The 21004-nt window shown below is 36.5% G+C and overlaps 2 protein-coding genes across 10 annotated transcripts in view; one reads left to right on the forward strand and one right to left on the reverse strand.

Moving 5' to 3' along the window:
* Positions 1 to 21004, forward strand: part of LOC126717234 (thioredoxin reductase 2-like) — a 131551-nt gene that overhangs the window by 83873 nt on the left and 26674 nt on the right. The window lies entirely within an intron of this gene.
* LOC126717233 (uncharacterized) overlaps positions 1 to 21004 on the reverse strand; it is a 170511-nt gene that overhangs the window by 77964 nt on the left and 71543 nt on the right. For 2 of the 8 annotated variants that reach the window (XM_050418711.1, XM_050418706.1), the window contains exons 1-2: positions 5296 to 8606; positions 2691 to 3215 (exon numbers count right to left, since the gene is read on the reverse strand). In XM_050418711.1, the coding sequence (XP_050274668.1) occupies positions 2691 to 3215; positions 5296 to 8181 (3411 nt within the window). In that variant the 5' untranslated portion in view covers positions 8182 to 8606. Of the gene's footprint in view, positions 1 to 2690; positions 3216 to 5295; positions 8607 to 13147; positions 13257 to 21004 lie in introns of those variants that run through there. The other 6 variants (XM_050418710.1, XM_050418709.1, XM_050418704.1 and 3 more) reach the window with 5 other exon arrangements.

The following is a 21004-nucleotide window of genomic DNA, read 5'->3' on the forward strand; positions in this document are numbered from 1 at the left end:
TTTTGATTTTTTTTGTGATTTTGATCGACCCACAAACTGATCTATGTTTCTTTGTGATTTTGATTTTTTACTCTCTCTTTGATCTCTGATTTTTTTTGTTTTTTTGTTATGGTGGTGTGGGTGGTGGTGTTTTGGTGGTTTTCCTATTGTGTGGTGGTGGGTTTTGTGTGGGTGGTGGTGGAAAATAGCATTTTCAGAATGTTACCAAACATATGAAAATATTTTCTAGAACAATTTTCATAATGCAACCAAACACTTGAAAATATTTTCCTTTCCCGAAAATAGCATTTCTGGAAAATATTTATTTTCTGGAAAATATTTTACATTGAACCAAACACAGCCTACTACCCACCTACTTGTTCAGCCATAGCATAAGCATATACGTTAATTAGAGACCCGAATAAATTTCAATACCACATGCGTGGGTAAGTGTGATTCCAATTTTTGAATTCCTATAATCATCAAGTAACAATCGCCTAATACTCAAGAAAAACCCAAGTATCTAATTCACCGAATCGTCAAAGCTTGTAAACCCGATATGCCAGTGGTTGAACCAACCTAATTTCCCCCTCTTTGTTTAATCAACCACCAGCTTTGGAATCACACCTATCTACACATCAAACTCACTCAAACACCTCTAGAAATCCACCACCATCCACCAAACCCACATCATACAACCAAAGCTCACACCTCAATCTTCAAGGGTGGGAAAATCAAAATCAAAGAAAGGGGAAAGATAAAAAAGGGGGGGGGGGGGGTTCAATGTAAGGATTAGAGAGAGAGAGAGAGAGAGAGAGAGAGGGACTAGATTTCAGTCACAGCCTCACAGGGGAAGACAGAAGCAACCAGAAGATGTGTTTTGGAGGGTAAATGATAATTTCAATTAGAAAGTGATGGTAAAAAATATAAATTTATTAATTTCTGGATAGTGACTTTTAAGTTTTAACAGTGTTAAGCTACCGGGATTTGAATTAGGTGCAATTTCCCCCTCATAACTCATAAAATATTTTTACCATCTTTACTTTTTTTTTTCTTTTTAAATTTTATAACTTTTTTATTCAATGGTTAAGATTTGGAATTTTCTTCTCAGCCATTGAGAGTTATTGCACCTAATCTCAATTCTGAGAGATGATAGTTTATTTTGAAGAGCATTCGTATTAGTTTGTGCAAAAATTTCTTTATATTTTAGGATAAGAAACTACTTTTTCTATTTTACATTCTAACTTTTCAAAACAACCCACATCAAATTATCTATTTTATACTATGGGTCCGTTTGGATTAAACTTATTTTTGCTGAAATTGAAAACTGAAAATACTGTAGCAAAATAATTTTTAAATGTGTGAATAATGCCGTGGGACCCATTTTTAATATTTTAAAATGCGTGAATAGTGCTGCTACAGTGATTTTTGTCTCCTGCACAGTAAATTCATGTGATTTTACTGTTCATGCGCTTAAAAAAAAAAAAACCAAAACGCTGAACGCAAACGCGCAAGACACGCAATCCAAATGGGTAGTACATCTCATTAAATTATCAATTTTCTTGATTTTTTTAATTGTTTATATTTCTTCACACACAACAACCTTTATCCTCTCTCTTCTTTCATCCTCAAGTTACGCAAAGAAAGAATAAAAAGTAAATACAAAATGAATAATGATAGTGTAAATTTATACTGTTACTGTAACGACTATGTATTTTTACACAACTTTACTTGGTTTAATATGGGTGAAGGTTGGACTTAGTTGGTTAAAATGTGGTTTTCTTTCTATTATACTAGCATTGATGCGAGTGCTCAAGGAAGGTTTATATACAATTCAAAATAATGAAAGAAGTCAATGAAATTTAGTAAACTTCATATTAGGTTAGAGTAATTTTTTCCATTAAAACGGATTTGGCTATGTACATAAAAGCTAATAGGTGAGACCATATCCAATAGTCATTTAAAGTCTCATTAAAAAATTTTATTAAATAATAGGGGCGATTAAAATAAGTTTTAAAATTTTCAATATTTAAGTGTTTGTTTGGTAACCTCTTATTTTTAGGTAGCTTATTATCGTAGTGTTTATAATATATATATATATATATATATATAGTTTTTAGTAATTTTAAGATAAATGTATGACAAAAAACCAAAAAGTAAACTTATTTTTTGAAAAATTAAAAGTTAGATTATTTATTTTAAAAAAAAGTTTAAAAAATTTGGACAAAAAGAAAAAGTCAAACTGACTCTAAATTTAGCTCCATATATTTGGACTCAAATAATTTTCAACTATATATAAGGCAATAACCTCACTTGAGGCACATGTCTCTCTCACGTGTCCAAGTATTGTTTGACCAGGAGAAAGGTCATGTGTTTATCACAAGCACCCACTAGTTTGTTGCTTCCCATACACTTCAATTAACAGTAGATAAATGACTATCAATATATTACTGGTATTAATGGCTCATGATTTATATTGCTATGGAAGGTGTAAAGAATTTAACCACTGCTATGTGGAAAAAATTAACATTATATGATTTCAGTTAATTGATCATGCTATATGATTTTTAAGTTTCCCAAGTGCAAGATTCTCAATGTTTCCAAACTTGGGAATGCAACCTGCAAGTCCATCTTGTGTGTGCATAATAACAAACATAATAGAAAATAAAATATATACGAAGTAAAAGTAGGGATAATAAAAATAGAATTACCTCTTCGTTGAAGAGAGGTTGCGTGGCAATTTGAGAGATCTCCTCTGAATTCACTTCCTTAAGTTCTTTGCTCAATGTCATGCCTGAACTAACAGGTTTGAATATGAATGACTCCAATTTAGGGCATTTTTCTATCACCATATCCTTCAATGATGGAAAGTTGATATTGCTTCCTACGCAGAATCTTTTGAGGACTGGAAGATCTTTTAGAATCAGGTCTTCCAGTCGAGGGAACAACACCTTTGGAATTATTTCTTCTTCTCCTAAGTCTTCTGTGAGTAGTACCTCTTCCATTACCTTACAGTCCTCAATGTCAAGATATTTGAGCTGAATCATAAATGTCGCTGTAGAAGAAGACAATAGGTATTTTAAATTGCCAGAGCCTTTCACGGTCAAGTTTCGCAAATTTTGAAATCTCGGGTCTGTTAATTTGAAAGAGGAGCTTGCCCGATGTTGGTTGTGAAGTAGCATCTCTTCAGAGTGTATAGAGGACAGTTCCAACGTTTCCAAGTTGGGGAACACAACCTGCAACAACAATTAATTATCTACTTCAGCAAACTTGTTAAAAGAAATGAAGAAAATGGTGTCGTATTTGGCTAATACAACGGGCCCAGACCTCAAACGATGATGAAGTCCAGACTCAAAACAATGTCGTAAAGACTTGGAGTACCTTTTTTTTTTAAGAGAGTTTTGACTTAAATGATGCACGCCTGATCATTTTTTTCATTTAGCTCAAGTTGTTAGTATTTGATTAGACACGTGTTCTAATTCAATTGGTTAAGAAGCAGTTAATTCTCTCAAATGGCTAGATTAGTTAGACTTATGAAGGAACAGAACCTCTACAACAACAGTTAATTCACTCAAGCATTTTTGGTCACTCTGTTTTCTATATAAAGGAACGGAGCCTCTCATTGTCTTATCAAAAAAAAAAAAGCCTCTCATTGTAATTACATATACTCTCACAGAAATCCTATTTATAGTGAGAGAGTATTTTTGACAAACCTAAACAGTGCATAAGTTAGGGTACGTATATTATTGTTATTTCATTTGAGGAAATCACCAAATTTTTTATTTGAACATGGTGGCATGGCAACTTGGCAAGCAATGAGAGGGAAGAGTCATCAAAGGGAAAAAAAAAAAAACCCCAAAGACATGCATGAACAGAAATCAAAGACTAATGAAAATGTGACGAATCCTGAAAACAATACTAAGTATCTACAAAACAAGTCATGAATATATATGCTTGCAAATCAGATGCAGGGTGGAGTTCAGACATGGTATACATTGAATAACACTTGTGGATTTAAGTTTTATGCTTACCACGATTGCCAACTTTTTAATTTTTATAAGGATGCATGCATATAGAAGCTTAATTATGAGATTTTATTCATATTTGTTTTTGATAATTTTTTTGGGTGGAAAAATTTGCACTTTTTGTGGAAAAAGTATTGTTGATAAGTTATCTAATGCAAGTTTAAAAAAATAAAAAAATAAATAAAAATTGGTTCAGTTAATCATTCTCAATATGACAATTTGTGTTTTGTTTATGAAGCATCTTTAAATAGGTATATTTTGATTTGATAAATATTTATGAATATATCGAGATAAATAATGTATTTAATAAAAAGGTTTATGATCATACTTTTCTACCCTTTATAAGAGATAGAACTATAAGATAAGATGATAATATAGTGGTTTGTGATTAAAAACAACATTAAAATAGAAGATTAAAAGTTGAAACTGTTGAATGGTAGAAAACCTTTACTTTTCTCTTTCCTATTCAATTACCATGGTTGGAAAATTTTAATTTCCAATATATTTGATCATTGGCGAATTGGCTCTTAAGAAGAGTATATGAAAATCTTAAACCAAAAAGAAAGTTATATATATATAGAGAGAGAGAGAGAGAGAGCTACTTTTATCGGTTGGCAAAGAAAGCAATATGAATTATTTATTTTAGTGAAAAGAAAATATTCTTGCCCATGTTTAGTTTTGTAAGGGGCAAAGATAAAAAAGAGTTTTTTTTTTTAATTAATAGTTTAATAGACTTAAAATGAAATACTCTTAGGAAAAAAAAAATACTTTGTTAAAAATTATTAATTCTGCTATATAATCTAGCAAATATTTCAATATGTATATATATACATACATATATATAATAATAGTTATCTATACAAATAAAAAAATTTGTGAATTAATTCTTTTAGGTTAGCACGATTTCAAGGTGGAGTCATGGTTTTGTGAACAATTGTGTATGAGTATGGTCACAACATGTTACAGTAATTATCTCGGTGAAAAATAGAAACGAAAAAATTAACATAATTAGAGATTAAAGAAAAATATATGACGCTTGCAAATCAAACGCAAGGTGGTGTCATTTATGAGAAAAGAATTTTAGAAAGACATGATAAACATTGATCAGCTTTTTTCATCGAATTTTATAGCTTACCACAATTCCCACATATGGTACTATCAGGTTTCCAAAGAACTAAACTTTACGAATGCGGGGTTCATCAAGAAAAAAAAGTAGAGATGCCAAAGATTCCTAAGTTACGAATGCAAAAAATGCAAAATCAAAACAGGGGGATAAGCAAAATAGACTTACCTCTTCTTTAAAGAGAGGTTGCATGCCTGTATGTGGGATGTCCTGAAAATCCAGCGCACCCTCGTGAATGATTTCTCCAACATCAGTTATGATAGAATTCTGTGTGCTTAAGAAGCTCATGAGCTTTGGAAGACATCGTAGTTTCAAGTGACGTAGTTGAGGGAACAATATCATATCTCTATCTTCAAGTTCATCACCATCTTCTTTAACAACTATTGCTCGCATGATGTTGCATTCTTTTATCTTCAATTCTTGAAGTTGTGAAAGACCCTTAGCTATGGATGATGAGAAGACAAATTTCAGTTTCTCACAATGTTCCACTTCAATAATTCTTATGTCACGAAAGGATGTCAAGGGAAGTTGGGCATCACATATTCCTTCCAAGTTGATCATGTTTTTGAGAGAAAATATCTTTAAGGCAGGAAATACAACATCATCAATAACCAACCCCCTTGAGTGGATGATATATTTAATCTCAGCATTGTTTTGGACATGGAGATGCTTTAGTTGTTGGAAGCCTTTCATATCCAATTCATATACAATACTCTTTACACCATTTAACTCATCCAAACACAGATCTTCTATTCCATTAAAAAATATTTTGATCCCACTCTCCAATTGAAAGCGTGCATTCAGCTTGAGCTTTAGTATTCTCGAGTCTTCATGATTGTCAGACCAATCCCAAACATCTCCTATAAATATTTTGAATCTTTTCAACTTCTCAAATAACAAATCTTTTGGCATCATGTTGGCATCTGGAATGTGTACTTCTAAAGTGCTTAGTCGTGATAAATGCTTTAGCTCTGCAAGGCTAGCTCTTTCATTGTTGAGTCCTTCAACCTCCCACTGAGTGAAGCTGTTGCCGACATATAACTCTTCCAAAAGTATCAAGCTTGATAGGACGTTGGCTGGAATCACTTCAAGTTTCTCACAATTGCTCAAATCCAACATCCGTAAATGAGTCAAAAGCCCAATTTCTCTTGGCAATTGTTTAAATTCGGAGTAAATAAGACTAAGAATTTCTAAATTTTTCATCTCTCCAATCATAGCTATGTCTCCCAACACACATTGATCCAGACACAATGTTCGCAAGTTTGTAAGTAGCTTAAGTGAGGAAGGAAGTGATGAAATTCGCATATAAGTCAAATCTAAAACTTTTAGCTTTCTCATCCCTTTAAAAAATGTGTCTGAAATTTTAAAAGAACCCTCTCGATCTTTGGCATACACATCTAAGCATCTCAGTTCTGGACATTCCAACCTGTCAGGAAGTTCATAAATATTCCTATTAGAAACAAAGATTGCTGTGCACATTTTCATATCGTCCTCATCTGGCCATTCTACTAGACCCTCGTCCCTCATCACCAACACATTTTCAGTCTCATATGCAACAAAGAGGGCGGCATCACGAGTAAGATCATGCATACGAAAATGATCAATAGTATCAGGAGCATCTAACAACAAGCCAGAGTCTTTGAGGCTACGAACCAGAGTATATGTCCTATTTCTTGCTTCTTCCAATGTACTAATGCCATGAAATAAACGCAGCCCAAAACATTTTTTTAACACGTCTTGATAAAAAATGGAAGAAAACCCTTGAATTTGAGCACAAAACAAAAAGAACGATTTGAGCTCTGGACTTTCAAGGTGATTGTAACTCAACTTTATCGCAGAATATATAACTTCTTGCATTCTTTTCTGGTTTCGAGGGGCGGGCCTCCGTAGTTTTTGTAGGGCATCTTCCCATTCAAACAAACGCTTGTTTTTTAATGCCTTTGCAACAGTTACAAGTGCGAGAGGTAGACCTGCACACGCTGTGGATACCTCAATTGCTTTAGATCGCAAATTTGAATCCACGAGAGAATCACCTAATAATTTCTCAAATAAACACCATGCTTCTTCTTTGAGTAAAACTTCAAGTCTAAAATCCTTTTGGGTGCCCATCTCAGAAGATAATACTTCCCTATTCCTAGATGTTACCACTACTTTGCAACCCGTACGAGGAATTCCTATTTCATCCAAATCAAGTTTCTCCCATATATCATCTAGGATAACAAGTATCTTCTTATTGTTGTCTTTCGTTAACCTCACCCTCAGAAGATCTGCTCTTCCGCTTGAAGTTTCCTTATCAAGAAGCTTTAGATCTAGTTTGTCAGCGATTTCTCCTTGTATTTTTATTAGGTTTGGGCTCTGCGTCACGGTTGCTATAGCTACCTCATCGAATAACTTTTCTTCCTTGACTTGCTTAGCAACTTCTCTAACCAATGTAGTCTTTCCCACACCCGGCATCCCCCACACCCCAATCATGTTGAAATTAGCATCTCCCAATGCCACCATAAGTTCCTTCACTGTTACCATTCTTGACCCAAAGTTCATGTAATCCATATGGAAAACCTTATTAGATCTCCAAATTTTCAAGACTTCATCGATGTCTTGCACTATCTTCTTTGCTTTCTTACTTTGCTGATGTCGTTGCTTCAAGTTCAGGCATATCGCAGAGGAAGACCTCATCTTTGATTTTTCTTCATCTTCAATAACTTCCTCCGCCTTTCCCATAATCAAATCCGCATTTTCTAACCACTTGTTAACATCGGTTTCAATTTCTTCAATGTTTCTTTTAGCAGCATCAACCGAATGCGGCAGTGGCACCCTTTCTCTAACGTCCCTCAACTTCTTTACCTGTTCCTTCATATTCTCAATGTTGCTGCTGTAGTGAAACAAATAACCAAGCCACTGTTCAATTGGTTTAACCAGTTTCTCGATGAGCAACTGTCCAACTGGTTTAAGCATGTTCTCAATGAGCCACTGTCCAATACAATTGACAATTTCTCCTGAAACCATAGTAGCAATCGCAACAATTATAGCGACAACCACACTAACAATGGCCATTCTCGTTTCAATATCTCTCTCCCCTTCTCCTTTTTGTTTTGTTGTCTTTTTTTTTTTTGGGTGGTGTGCGTGGAAGTAGCTTCAAACTCAATAAGGAAATTACCTCTCCTTAGGATATTGATGGACTGGAGCAAAGAGGCTACTGGAATGAAACTGGAAAATGAAATCAACTTAGCAAAGCAAAAATGGAGGCCAGAAGCACAGGCCTCTATTTCAATAAGAGTGATAAAGAAGCAAGATAGAAGTTTGGAGTACAGTACTAGAGTAAAGATGGCAAAATGACCGAGAAGTACAAATAATGTATCATGGAAGTGGAAGGACAATATGTATATATCTCCAAAATGGAACAAATATGACTGATCGACCACACCAATCACAATTTAGATCTTGACTTTCACACCTGAATTGTAACCACCCCAACCTTTACGGCTTTACCACCACCACCACCACCACCACCCCCAAAAAGAAAAAGAAAAAGAAAGAAAAAAAAAAGAGTCAGATTTTTTTAGTCCCACAGGTGACACCCCACCTACCCACTCATTCTCAACCACACAGCCTCACAAATATCTCTCTCCCTCTTGACCAGCTGTCCCTCTTCTTGCGCACTCAAACACAAACATAAACACACACATCCCTCTACCTCTCTCTCCTCCCTCTTGGTCTCTCGGTTTGCTTCTAAATTTTTCGGTCATCAAACTCTTCTCCATGGTTTGACTTCTCCCAACATGAATGTAAGGTAAAATCTCCATGACCCACCTTATCTTTGGGTTTTTATCCTATTGATAAGATTGCTCTTTGTTGTGTGGGTTTTGTTTTAGGGGTTGTTTTGTTGTGTTTGTTGGGACATTTAAGATCTGATTGGAGGTTTTTAATTTTATGGGGTGATATGGATTTATTGTTTGGTAAACATGTGAGTTGGATTTCTTAAGATATCATTTGGATTTTTGATTTATACGGGAGATTGGGGCTAATTTTTGAAAAAGGGTTTTCTTGCATTTTGAAATATCTTTGGCATATGTGGTTATGATTGTGGTGTTAATTATAAATTTGTGCAAGTAATGTGAGCATGTGTTTTTCATTTAACAGTTTGATAAATTGCCCATATGAGTTATGAGATTGAATTTCTTGACTTGTGTTGTGATGATTGTTATATTAGGTTATGGGCAGTGATCCTAGTTGTTTATGAGTGTTAACACATGTAGTTTTAAGGTTAATCAAGTCTCAAAGCTTTTGGAATAGTATTAAAATTATAGTAATTTTCTGTTGGGACTATAAATCTGTCCCTGACAGATTTGAGTAAGCTGCACTATGTGATTTGTAATAAATTATAGAAATATTATTTTGAGTCAATTTTTTGGTGGTACATGCCAGACATATAAGGGCTTCTCTCTATTTAATTTCAAGCTTTTTGGATTACACTAAGTGGACCAAACGGATTTTTATAACATATAAGGGATTCTTAGTATTTAATTTCAAGCTTTTTGGATAACACTAAGTGGACCAAACGTATTTTTATAAAGAACTGGCCTGTTGCAAATTTAATCAGAAAGTGTGATTAGAATGTTGAGACTTTAAGGAATTTACTACAAGCTTTTGTTGTGTGGTTTAGCTTGTACGTTCATATGTGTTTTCTTTGACAAGTGTTTTACTTTGGCTAATTTTATCATGGTCTGGTAATGACATGCTTTGTATTAAATTGGTAAATGCATATTGTTTATGGAAGGGTAATGATATGCTTTGTATTAAGTTGGTTAATGCACATTGTTTGTGGTGGATAAATTTAAGGCTTTGGTTGTGTTATAATCCTATGAGTTTCTTGTATGCTTGTTTGGTTCCCTTTTGGGTAGGGGCACTTGTCTTGGGATGGTCAAGCTAGGCTTTAGGGCCTTAGGTTTGATTTTTTAGGGAATCCTTTTCGATTTATGGAGACAAATTTGATAGTGTAATTTGTGGTAGGCCTTGTTATTAATAGGCTTGATACTTGTGTTTCTAGGTTCCAAGGTACTTTGTGATAGAACTAGTAACTTGATTGGTTGAATGCGGTGCTCGGTTGAGGTAAATTTGGATTGGACTGCTGAGATAAGTAGCTTTTTAATGGGATTTTTGGAAAATAACCATGTTGCATAAATATTATTTTTGGGTCAAACACATTTTGGAAAATTATTTGTGGAACTATGTTTTCTTAAAACGTGTTATGTTGTGACCCTACTATATATGATTATATATGAAAGTGCATCATATTTCTTATTGCATATGGGGAAATGCATGATTTTTTAGCATCGAAAAGATTAGCATCTTTTATTAAATTCTTGAGAGTAGATTTTATGGATTTAGTGTATTATTTGAAAGATTTAAAGATGTTTTATCTTGACTTGTGATGTTTGGGGAAATTGATACAAAATCTTCTTGACAAGAAATTTATTTGAAGGCTTTGAGAACCTTGTGAATATTTTGGGTATTTCAAAGGTTTTTATTAAACTACTTAAAATTGAACTATGTTTTGATTTCATATAAATTGTAAGCTCTTCATGTTTTTACCCTTGGGCTGTGACATGTGATTACTTAGCTAGATAGTATAGTCTGTGATATTGTTATCTTAGTACCCGTCTTTGTGATGGTTATGAGTTTCGGCTTTGTGTTGGCAGATTAGTTTCGGCTTTGTGTCAACGATGAGTTTTGGCTTTGTGTCGGCAGATGAGTTCCGGCTTTGTGTCGACGATGAGTTTCGGCTTTGTGTCGGCAGATTAGCTTCGACTCTGTGTCAGTAATGAGTTTCCGCTTTGTGTCGATGATGAGTTCCGGCTCTGTGTCGGCAAAGAGTTCTAGCTTTGTGTTGGCGATTGTCATGTGGCCCTGGGTTGGATTTTCTGGTTTGGAACGGTGTTGTTATTGCTCACAGTATATAGTATGTAGTTTCATGTTGAGATATTTTGAGAAATATATACTTACGTAGTTTCACATTGAGATATTTCAAAGAAGATTTGTGCTATGTTGTTTCAAGCATTCTTGTTATGTCATTATTGGTATTGAATTTTTAGAAATCAAATGGAAATTCTCAAAGCATAACATGTTTTCTAAAATTCTCATTATTATGAGACTTGCATTTCCCCCACCCTCATTAATTATGCTACTTATTGGACTTTAGCTCATTCCATTCTCCAGCAGTTTTACAGATAAATTTGCTATACCTCAGGAATGGAGCTTGTCTTATTGGTGGAAATTGGAGTTTTATGCTAAATTGGGAGACTGACATTATTATTGGTTGGTGATTTGATCTAGTTGTTTTTAAGGAAGTAGTAGTTAATTCTATTAGAGGTCGGGCTCTCTTAGGTTTGTTAGCCCAAGAATTTTGTTGGGATTGTATATTTTTGAGAACATTGGAGTTTTATGTTAAATCGTTTGGTGTTTGGAATATTCATGTAAATTTTGGTGGCATATGATTTGTAGTTCGTATTGTTTGTATATATGTTATAAAGCTCTGACTTATATTGTGGAGACTTTTTTTTTTTGAGAAACATATTGTGGAGACTTATATTGTGGAGAGATCAATATGTTTATTTATTTTATCATATGGAAAGAAAAAAAAAAAAATCCCCTACCATTTCACTTGAAGGTTTGGTTTGGGGCGTGACATGAATTAATTTCTTCACCAGCCATCCAGATATGTCTAGTTTTGGATATTCAAAGCGTAGAATTAGAAATCAGGAGTATGTAAATGGCAAGAATAAAAATAGGGTAAAAATTAGAGTGGGTCTAAAGCTTGTTGGGCTTGTATTCTAACAGAGATGATAAAGATGGAGTTGGATCGCAAGGTGATTGTTGGAGGCTTATTGCGTTAGTTTGTATGCAAAATGTGGTGATATCATTGATTCGTCTAGCATATTTTATTATTTGCCTTAGAGAAATGTTATAACATGGGGATACTTGAAGAATGAAGATACAAGTTCTGTGTCAATTTTATTGAAAAGATGTCAATAGGAAATGCAGTGACTTCGATTGAAATGACGGATGGGTTCGCAAAGCATTTCAAGGCATTGTTCAACAGGGTTCCTAGGTATAAATATCATAGATACGGATGGAAGGAGCATAATGGGTGTGGTCTCAAAATTGAGGGTATAAATTAACAATTTTAAAATACAAGGGATTAATGTAACAACAAATATGGGGCTGTAAATGAATTAAGTTGTTCATAAACAGCTTGTTCATATTTATTTGTTATAAACTAGTCAAGTTTGAGCCTTAATTTTAGGCTTGTTAAATAAATGAGGCAAGCCCAAGCCAAAAAAAAAAAAAAAAAAATCAAGAACAAGCTCATAAACAATGGGGCTCAATAAAAAAAAAAGTCGAGTTTAGGCTGATTTATGAGCTTGGCTATGCTTTATATAGGCTTGAAAAATAAGCTTATATCTTACTAAACCTTTAATTAATTGAGAATTGAAACCACGTGTCTAAACCAAATGTGGTTGATAATATGCTTAATATGAGTTTGATAATGTATTTGTTTTGAATCTCCAGTTCAAAAGCTTAATACTGAGTTTAGGCCTAGCTTGACTAATAAATCAAGTCAAGCCAAGCAAAGTTCAAACTTTTAAATTGTCGAACAAGATCAAGCTCAAATGTAGTTTGTAAGCTTGATTTGAGCTCAAGTCGAGTTTAAATATTTTATATTTGTTGTCGAGCTGAACTTGAACATTCAATACTCGACAAAGTTTGGTTCGTTAAAACTCTAAGTTACAAACCTAAACTGGGAGGGACCAAAAGATATTTTGCCAATAAACAATCTCCATTCTTGCTTTTACCCTTTCTTTTCTTCTTTCTTCTTTTTTCTTCTGCCCATTCTTTTAGGGGATAGTAGATGCCAAGTAAAACTAGGCTGTGAACTATGATGACAACCAAAGTATAGCAAGATAATCGCATCAAACGACATTATAAAATTTTTTTAAAAAAAAGGGAATATACAAAGTACCTCTCTTTATGCTATTGATGCTATCGAATTGTTAACGAAGCATAGAAGCAGGTTGTTTCCACTGCCTCCACTTGAATTGCAAAGCAGTTGGTCAAGGATGTTCAATATGCTGAACAGGAGAGTAAAGGTGAGAACTATTAGAGATATATTAGCCCATTAGCATAGGCCCAAGCTTAATACTACTTTGTGTGCAAGCTAAGTCTCTTACTTGTACTAGAAATCTATTAGTTTAGGATTTAATCTTCTATATATATCCATGTTATGGTTAATTGTAATACAGGTTTTGTACTACACTCTTACATAATAAAAACGTAGCCTTTAAAGGATTCATCTGTGGACGTAGGTCGATAAAGTTGAACCCTGCAACCCTCGTGTTCTCAGTATTCCTATTCTATACTTCTCCTTCTACATCCACTCTAGTATATACAACATGGTATAACACATCACGTTGCTATACTACTATGGTACAACTTTCCCTTTTCCTTTTTTCTTGAGCTAGTCTCACTGCCCTTTCCCCCATTGTCACCTCCTTTCACCTCTCTATTCCGGTCACAACCACAATCCTCACCCCGTTTCCAATCTTCACCAACTCTTGTTCGCTCTATGGAGATCTCCGACCTTATCTCCAAGACAGAGAAATGTTCTTGCCAGGACATCAGATTAGAGCTCCCTCCAAACCAAGAAACATCCATCCCATCTAACTTCATCCTTATAGCCAAAATCATCACCACTAAAACCATTAGTTTTAATATGGTCAAAGAACTTACGACAAAAGCATGGAAACCAGTTTTCCCGATGGAAATCAAACAGATTAGCAAGGAAGTATTCATGTTTATTTTCCACCATGAAGTTGATTTCCGCAATGTGTGTTCATGAAAAGACCTTGGTCAATCAGAGGAGGCCATATGATACTAAAGCGGTGGAGCACGGATCTAACTTGGCAGGAAGTGGGTTTCTCAACATCCACTATCTGGGTTTAGATTCATGGGTTACCCACTCTCTGGAGGTCTGAAGAAAACCTAAGGAGGATTGGATCCAAAGTGGGCACGGTATTGGAAGTAGACTTGACGGGAGATGCTGGTGGTGCGTGGAGAAAATTCCATAGAGTTAGAATTGAAATGGATGTTTCCTATCCTCTCATCCCAAGTATCTTCCTTCCCCGGCCTAATAAATGTGACTTGTGAATTGGCTTAAAATATGAGAAAATAGCAGACCTATGCTATCAATGTGGTATCATTGGGCACAATCAGAAAAACTGCTCATTGGAGATTTTTCAACTCCAAAACTCGATCGGACACTGGTTCAAGGCTGCAGGGCCTTGGCTTAGAGCAGAAAATGATGAAGTTCCTAAGGGAATTCTCATGGTTTTGACCAACAATGCCCCAGCTAACTCGCACATCCCCAACGAAAATTGTTACTCCGGTGACAAAAGCTTTTCCAGCGAGGGGTTTCAGCATCAGTTGCCGAGAAATCAACCCCATGGTCCCCCCCAGAAAATCGACACGTGTTCTCCCAGTAGTGATAACTACTCAGGTGGTGGCAAAGACGTTGCGGAATCGACAGGCTAGGACACATCAAGGAATGTGGCTGAAATTCCAAGAAAGAACGTGGTACAACTGGCACCTGGGGATATTTCTTTACCTACCCAACAAGTAGATAGGATTGACAACAGTACCGCCCACAACCTTATCCTATTGACGCCAGTCAAAATTGGCCTTAATTCGTCCACCGATAAAGCTCTCATAGCCCAAGTCCAGCAACAAGGCCCATCTATCACCCAAGAGTATCCTACACACAACAAATCCACTAATCCTAGCCCAATTGAGGCCCCCACACCATTCAGCCCAAGTTTGAAATCCCCAAAAACAACTTCCACACTTTGTAACCAAGTCAAATGTGATCATCCGGACCTTTTTCCCCAAGGGCTTCAAAACCAAAATTCCATCCCTTCTCCTAGAAATAAACTTGCTACCTACCCTCTACCCCATACCACTACCGTCAATCCTCCCCCATCACCTCAACCACAACCCAATGTACTAAAAAGAAAGGTGGCCAGACCGGAGTTAGATCATTTCTCCAAGAGATTGAGGAAAGCCGTTGAAGGTCTGTAATCTGTTTACTTCGACCCTGCCACGGTGTCCTTCATTCCAGAATCCAGGTTGGAATCCTTCATTTTGGAGGAAAGGAGGAAAACTGAAAATCATGGTGAGTTACATTTTGCTTTTTACCCTTCATCTTGCTCTGTTGGTACAGTTTGGGAAAATTCTTCTTCTGATATTACAGCCAAGGAGGCAAGCCTTATCTTGCCCCCAACCTCTCCATAAGGATCCTTGGTTGGAATTGTCGGGGCATCTGCCACGCCTCAACAGTTCAAGCCCTTGGGGCTTAAATAAAAGGGGCAAAACTTGATGTGGTTTTCCTCTCTGAAACCAAAGCAAATGAGTGTCGTATGGAATTTGTTAAAAATTTTCTTAAGTGTGATAATAAAATTGTTGTTGAGGCTAAGGGTAGTGCAGGTGGTTTGTGTATTATGTGGAAGATTGGTTTGGTTATCAATGGGGTGGAATTTGATAAGAATATGATTGCTGTCAAAGTAATTGATAAGTGCACTGAATGGCTCCTAATCGGGTTCTATGGTCCCCCATACCAAGCAAAGAAGAGGAAAGCCTGGGGAAATCTATTTGCTCTGCTTGAATCACACCAGGGTCCGTGGGCATGTATTGGTGATTTTAACTTCATCATTAATGAGGAGGAACAAATTGGAGGCAACAAAGGTGGATCTTCAGGAGAAAACTATCTCAAAGAGTTAATGTTCGAATTTAATGTAGTGGACCTTGGGTATTTAGGGAACAAGTTTACTTGGGCCAGAGGCAAATGGGGCAAAGCGGCTATTAAAAGGAGACTTGATAGGGGAGTGGCTAGCATTTCTTGGCGCTTGGCCTTCCCGAAGGCTGTCATATCGCATCTAGGAGTGATAAAGTCTGACCATACACCTATCCTCCTTGATACAAATCCGAGCGACAGCTTCGCTCATAAACCTTTTAGATTTGAAGCAGTCTGGCTCAGAGATGAAAGGTGCAACGGTGTTATTGAAAACGTTTGGAATGCTAATGTAGCAGGGTCAGATTTTACTAAGCTGTATAAAAAGCAAGGTGCCACCAGAGATGCCCTTCACAAATGGAACAAGGAGGTTTTCGGCCACTGCCAGAATAGAATCAATATTTTGCTCAAGAAAATAAAGGAGGTTCAAGATAAGCATCCCTCTCCGGAAAATGAGTTAGTTGAAAATGCCCTGCAAATTGAACTCTCTGAATGGCTCCTTAGAAGTGAAGTAATTTGGTGGCAAAAATCCAGAGAGTTATGGCTCAAACTAGGTGACAAAAACTCAAAGTTCTTCCACTTGTCCACTATTATTCGTAGAAGAAGCAACAACATTGATGCCATTAAAAAAGGAGGACGGGACATGGACCCATGAGTCAAACCAAATCAGAAATTTATTCCGAGACAGTTTCATTAATCTGTTCACAGAAGATGATATTTGTTTTCCAGAGCACCTTGAGCACCTAATTCTGCCGTGTATAACAGAGGAAGAAAATGAGATACTTCAAAGTATTCCCACTCCGAAGGAGATCAAAACTGCTCTTTTCCAAATGCAAGACCTTAAGGCTCCGGGGCCGGATGGTTTTCCAGCCCTATTCTAGAAGCAGCTCTGGCCTACAGTGGGAAATGATGTGATTAAAGCAGTGACTTCCTTCTTCATCATGGGTTCAATGCCTAGAGAGGTAAATGCTTCCCTGCTTGTGCTTATCCCAAAAATTTCAAACCCGACCTCTGTTAACCACTTCAGACCGATAAGCCTGTGTAATGTGGTTTATAAAGTTATTTCAAAGCTCCTGGTGGAAAAGATTAGGCCTTTGCTTGACAAAATGATCTCTCCTACCCAATCAGCCTTCATCCCAAACAGGTGGATAGCTGAAAACCAAATCATTGTTCAAGAAGTTCTCCATAGCTTTAAGACTCATAAAACCAAGCCTGGCCTCATGGCCATCAAGCTTGATCTCCAAAAGGCATACGACAGGGTTAACTGGAATTTTCTGAAAGCTGTCCTTCTCCATTTTAGCTTCAATGAAATTTTCACTAAATGGATCATTGCTTGTGTATCATCAGTGACTTTTGAAGTGATGGTTAATGGGGGAAAATCTGAATGTTTTAAGCCGAGCAGGGGGCTAAGGCAAGGCGACCCTCTGTCGCCGTATTTGTTTATCTTGGGGCAAGAAATCTTATCCAGACTGATTGAACATGAGCTTAAGCTTGAAAATGTTGCTGGCATCAAGACAAGTATTAGCGGCCCAACCATTTCGCATGTCATGTATGCTGATGATGTTGTCTTGTTCTCAAAGGCGTCAAGCAAGGATGCAGAAAGCTTAGTGAAAACTTTGGAGAAATATTGTAGATGGTCAGGGCAATCCATTAATAAAAACAAGTCAGGGGTTTATTTCTCAAAGCACACCGATAGTCATGCGCAAAGGTCGATAAAGAGCATTCTTCAAGTAAAACTTTGGAGAAATATTGTAGATGGTCAGGGCAATCCATTAATAAAAACAAGTCAGGGGTTTATTTCTCAAAGCACACCCATAGTTATGCGCAAAGGTCGATAAAGAGCATTCTTCAAGTAAAAAGCTTAAAGAAGGAAGCAATCTACCTGGGTGCACCGATGTTCTTGTCTAGAGCACGGTCAAAGGATTTTGCTTTTCTCCAAGATAAGCTTGAAGCAAAACTCGCAGGTTGGAGAAGCAAATGTCTTTCTTGGGCAGGGAGGAAGACTCTCATTAACTCATTGGCTCAAACTATCCCCATTTATACCATGTCCACTTTCAATATCCTAAATAAAGTTTACGACAAGTTGGACTCAATGACTAGAAGGTTTTGGTGGAAGCCTAATCAGCAGGAGGGCAGATTTATGGCTTGGAGAGCTTGGGAAAAACTATGCTGCCCTAGAAGTGTTGGAGGCTTAAGCTTCAAAAAATCAAAAAGTATCAACTCTGCTCTACTGGACAAGTTGGCTTGGATGGTGGTGTCTAAAAGGGATAGCCTCTGTTTGAGAATCTTTAGAGCGAAGTATAAGGTTAAAGAGGACTGGCTCCGGGTTGAAGCAACAAAGTACGCTTCTCCAATTTGGAAAGCAATTGAGGGAGCAAGGGTAGTAGTAAAGAAAGGAGCTTGTTTCCTAATTGGGGATGGAGAATCTGTGGACATATGGTTGGACCCTTAGGTGCCTTGGGTCCATAATTTCATACCTTCACTGCGGGTTGAGTCTTCAGCCCAATTACCAATGAAGGTAGCACATCTCATTGACCACGAGCTCCACACTTGGAAAACATCTTTGGTTCACAGCTTGTTTAATCCCAGTTCTGCAGAATCCATTTTGTCTATCCCTATCCCGTCAAGGCCTAGACCAGACAAACTCATTTGGATTCCTGACCCCAAAGGGAGTTTCTCAATTAAATCTGCATACAAAGAGTTGATGTCAAGTTACCCAGCACAGGACACTACTAATGTGAATTGGAGCAAAATCTGGAAAATTAGAGGGTTGGAAAGGCTAAGAATGTTCTTATGGAGAATAGCTGCCAATGCCTTGCCCATGAGGGAAAACCTAATGAGTCATATGGATATTTTTGACCCAAGCTGTGTGTTCTGTAATCAGGAGATTGAATCGGTCTCTCATCTTTTCTCCAAATGCCAAGTTGCCAAAGCACTCTGGTTCTAGCCTTGTTGGGGTTACAGACCAGAGGAAGCTCATTTGGAAAGTCCTAGTGACTTGATAAAGGCAATCCTAGAACCCCTTCCCCATGCCCCCTGTCAAGCCCTTGAGTTATGGCGTGTTTCTCTTAACATGGCAATCACTGTGGAAGAGATTTGGTTCATCCGAAATGAGGCTCTCCACCATAAAGGTCCCGTTGATCTGCAGGCAACCAAGTTGAGAATTAATGCAAAATTCAGCGAATACTATCGAGTTTTTTCCCTTTCAAAGGCTCCCTCTCCTGAAAAGAACGATGCAAAATGGTTGCCGCCTCCTGTAGGCACCATTAAGTTGAATGTTGATGCAGCTCTTTCCCAATCCAATGCAGCATTAGCAGTCATAGCTAGAGACAACATTGGGGCTGTAGTAAAGGTCTGGACTAAAATCATACCTTTATGTTCCCCCCTTCTTGCTGAAACTAAAGCAATTTTGTGGGCTCTACACCTTGCTTTTGGGGAGAATTGGAGGAATATCATAGTGGAAAGCGACTCAAAGTTCAGCATTGATGCTATTTTGGATTGTTCAGGCAACCCCAAATGGTCAATCTTAGCTAAGGTTTTTGACATCAATTGTATTGCAAATTCATTTTCTTCTTGTTTTTTCTTTTGGATTAATAGAAGCGGAAACGCTGCAGCCCATACTACAGCAAAGTACGCTCTTGCTTGTTTAAGTTCTTTCTGTTTGTTTCCGAGCAATCTTCCAGCCGCTTTGGCTTCTGTTTGTATGGAAGATGCCCTGGCTTTGTCTGCTTCCTTTTGATCAATACATTGAAGTTTATCCAAAAAAAAAAAAAAAAAAAACCATCACGTTGCTAATATATTTAACATGGTATCAAAGCCACCTTCCTATGGTTATGGTTTTTTTGTCCTTACAGTATGTTTAATAGCAATCTTTGTCTTCTTCGGTGTTTCTTTGTTGCGTTAATCTTCTTTAGCTTCCCATTATTGCTGTCAAAACTCTCTGGTATAGTCATGCATCAACACTACAAGACCATTGTCTTCTTTAAACCACCGTTACAGAGCCAAACTTCATTCCAAGGATCTTCTCAACCTTATCAAATCTCAACCTAATACTACTTTGTGTGCAAGCTAAGTCTATTACTTGTACTAGAAGCCTATTAGTCTACTATATATACCTATGTTATGATTCATTGTAACACAGGTTTTGTACTACACTTTTACATAATAAAGACGTAGCCCTTAAGAGATTCCTCCATGAATGTAAGCTGACAAGGCTGAACTACATAACCCTCGTGTTCTCAGTATTCCTATTTTATACTTCTCCTTCTGTATCAACTCTAGCATATGCAATATGGTATAACACATCGTGTTGCTAATATATTTAACAAGCAATAACAACAACTATAATGAGAATCAAAAACCAAAACCACCTATCATAAAAGGAAACAATTGAATACAAAATCCCAAGGGGTATCATACCTGATTGGTAACTACAATTCATCAGGTTGAAGTCATTGATTCTCCTTGGTCCACTAACTTATGTTTAAAACAAAATTCAAATCAATGAAAAAGTAAAATAAAGAAACCGATCGAAGGAAGTATCTCTGATCTCAATTGCACAACACAAAGCAAAATGTTCCACACCCATGACTAGGCAGATCATGTATGGTGAACGAGTATAAAGGTGAGCACGTGCGTGAGGCTTTTTTTTTTCTTTTTTTTTTTTTTCCTAAAAGTTAATAATTTTCATTCATAATAATTCAAAGCTACTACATTATCTAATCACAAAATTACCTAAGGGTATGATGAGATTTATATGAAAAAAATTATTTTACCCTCAATTGCATACCACTCATTACACCCTTAGATATTTTTGTGACTAGAAAATAAAGTAATTTTGAATTATGATGAATGGAAATTTTTAACCTTTAGAAAAAATAGAAGAGCTTCTCTCAGAGGCTAGTATTCCATAATCATCATATGTTTTTGGCAATTCTTGTAATGTAATTATCAAAATTTCAATGATTGGAAGATGATATTTTATGGTATTACTTAATCTTTAGGCCAATATTTTTATTTTAATGTACATTAGGCTGA

The sequence above is a fragment of the Quercus robur genome, chromosome 3 (assembly GCF_932294415.1).
Source record: "Quercus robur chromosome 3, dhQueRobu3.1, whole genome shotgun sequence".
Taxonomy (NCBI): Eukaryota; Viridiplantae; Streptophyta; class Magnoliopsida; order Fagales; family Fagaceae; genus Quercus; species Quercus robur.